Here is a 2,611-nt window from a genome sequence, read left to right on the forward strand (position 1 = left end):
AATACTTCTATAATAAAAAAAAAGATAGTTTGTATCAGTTTATTTTGTAAGAAAGAAGGTCTGTCTAAATTTTGTTCACATTATCCAAGTGGTACAGATAGAATCGAATAGTTGACATTGTTGCTAAGTGATGGAAATGCAGTCAAACAAGGAAAACGTAACTGTGCTTGAACGCAGTTTTATAAAATTCTGAAATGAAAATAAAATCGTTTGAATCAGAATAATTGAAATTTATTACCCAAAAGATGAATATTTCAGTTTCCTTTCGAATTTTTCAGCATTTTAAACATTTTCACCTAATTTTTAAAAATTGTTTACATCTCCATAATATTTATTTTTGATATATTTTTATAATTTCTTTTGTAATATATCGTTCAAAATACATAAAGCAAAAATATATATATTGTATTTTTCATAATTGATTAATAATTCTAATTCTCGTAAGGTGAGAAATTAGCTTTATATTAACCTTCCGCATAGGTAAAATTGTAACGAAACCGGACCGGATGTTAGGAATTATTGTACCCGGTGTTTTTCCCCGTCTAATTGCACGTACTCTAGAATACAATATCGTTTAACGTTGAGGATATACAATTATATATATATTTTAAAATGGTTTTAAAATGTCAAGAGGACAGCTTTTTAACCGAGGTAAATTCAAGCCAATATTTTTTCTATAAATATTTTTTCTAATATTGTACTTTTGTATTATAAAATTACTTCGTCTATTTTGTTTACTAATCAGTTTAGACTATTTTGTTTACTAAAAGTATAAACTCTTCTCCTGTTGCTCTATAAAAAAGATGTTTTATTTCATTTTATATACATTTTCGTTCTTCTTGACTTTTCAATTCTGGTTGAATAAAATTTATTATATTTTCTTATATAAGGGGGGAAAAAAATCAAATTTTTTGGTTGGGCACATTAAACGTTTCGACCCGACAACATTATTGAAAAACAATAATTACAAGAGGAAACAGACCCACCGGTCGGAGAAAATTGGTGTCTGACATGTGGCAAAAGGGAAAGTAAAGTTCTAAACTTATAGACGACCGTTTTTAATAATATTTACGTTGAAAATCTCAGTTAATTCTTTCATACTAATATTTTGGATTTTGTTTTCCTATAATTCCATCGCGGCGATCCTTCGGTATTGATATCCAGGGTGTCGGTATGCAGAGACGATGTCAGTTACTCTCTTTTCCAGCCTAGCCTCTTTATCTATGTGCCATGAGGGTAGGTTGTAAGGGTGAATGATGTCGTCCACCAAACCCCTAAAAATGACACAGGTGTGGCTATGTGGTAAGCAGTTTGCTTCCCAAACACATGGCTCTGGGTTCAGCCCCACTGTGTGACACATTGGGCAAGTATTTTCTACAGCAGCTCCGAGCTGACGAAAAACCAGTGCTGCTTTGTTTATGTCTCCCCAAACTTAGCGGTTCTGCAAAATAGTTGATAGACTAAGTACCAGAATAATAATAATTAAAAAAAAAAAAACGTACTGTGGTCGATTTATACAACTAAACCGCTTTGGACGTAGCTGTAGTGTGGCCGCAACCAAATGAGTGAAACCAATAAAAGATATAAAGTAAAAAAGAAAACAACAACATATATTCGACAACTGAAATAGGTAATAACCATTTTAAGGGCCTGTTGTAGCAAATAAGGAAGCCTAATCAACTTTTGGTGTTATTTCGGTGAAGTACATGTCTCACCTGGATGTCACGAAATAAATAACACGTGTAGCTAATTTCTCAAAGATTGGTCTTCTTAACTATTTAACGTATTTATTTTCTAAAGTATGGAGCAAAATATATATCCTTGTTTGAAGTTCTTTCACCTTTTAAACCTCAGCTGACCCTTATAATGACCAGAGCCATTTCAGTTACGAATATATCGTCTTCTTAAGGATGTTCATGACTACGTAATTAAACATTTATTTTCCTTGTTTACGGTTTGTGAGTGTAAGTTGAATGAGATTTGGCTGCCATCTCTAGCAAGTCAAACGTTTACGTTGAGGTTTATTCGTCGGTTAAAGAGGAAGAGTTTGTGTTCATGTTTTTCACAAGCCCTTCGAGACTGGTCAGCACGGTTAATATTCTCTTTGAAAGACTTCTGCAAGTTGAACGCCACAGGACAAACATAGACAGAGAGGGTTGACGTACTATGGAAGGAACGACAAGGAAAGTAGTTGGCATACCTACACAACTGCGCCCCATTTTATCCGCCGCCCCGTAACTTTCAGAAAAATTGGTATTTCGTAATGAGATCTTCTTCAACGATCCTTTAGCTGATGTAGATTCCGATTACATCAGACTTTAATATTGAAAAAAAAAAAAAAAAAAAAATTGCTGGGCGCTCACACAACATATACTGACACATGTACCCGTTTACTCTTTTACTTGTTTCAGTCATTTGACTGTGGCCATGCTGGAACACCGCCTTTAGTCGAGCAAATCGACCCCAGGACTTATTCTTTGGAAGCCTAGTACTTATTCTATCAGACTCTTTTGCCGAACCGCTAAGTTACGGGGACGTAAACACATCACCATCGGTTGTCAAGCGATGGTGGGGGGGGGGACGAACATAAGCACACATATATATATATACA

General features: G+C 34.4%; 1 protein-coding gene across 1 annotated transcript in view; it reads left to right on the forward strand.

Annotated features, from left to right (window-relative positions):
* Positions 1-480: 480 nt before the first annotated feature.
* LOC106884137 (alanyl-tRNA editing protein Aarsd1) overlaps positions 481-2,611 on the forward strand; it is a 380,618-nt gene continuing 378,487 nt past the window's right edge. Inside the window, exon 1 of the mRNA XM_052974125.1 lies at positions 481-651. Coding sequence (XP_052830085.1) covers positions 613-651 — 39 coding nt within the window. The 5' untranslated portion in view covers positions 481-612. The remainder of the gene's footprint in view (positions 652-2,611) is intronic.

This window comes from Octopus bimaculoides, chromosome 17, assembly GCF_001194135.2.
Source record: "Octopus bimaculoides isolate UCB-OBI-ISO-001 chromosome 17, ASM119413v2, whole genome shotgun sequence".
NCBI classification, from domain to species: Eukaryota; Metazoa; Mollusca; class Cephalopoda; order Octopoda; family Octopodidae; genus Octopus; species Octopus bimaculoides.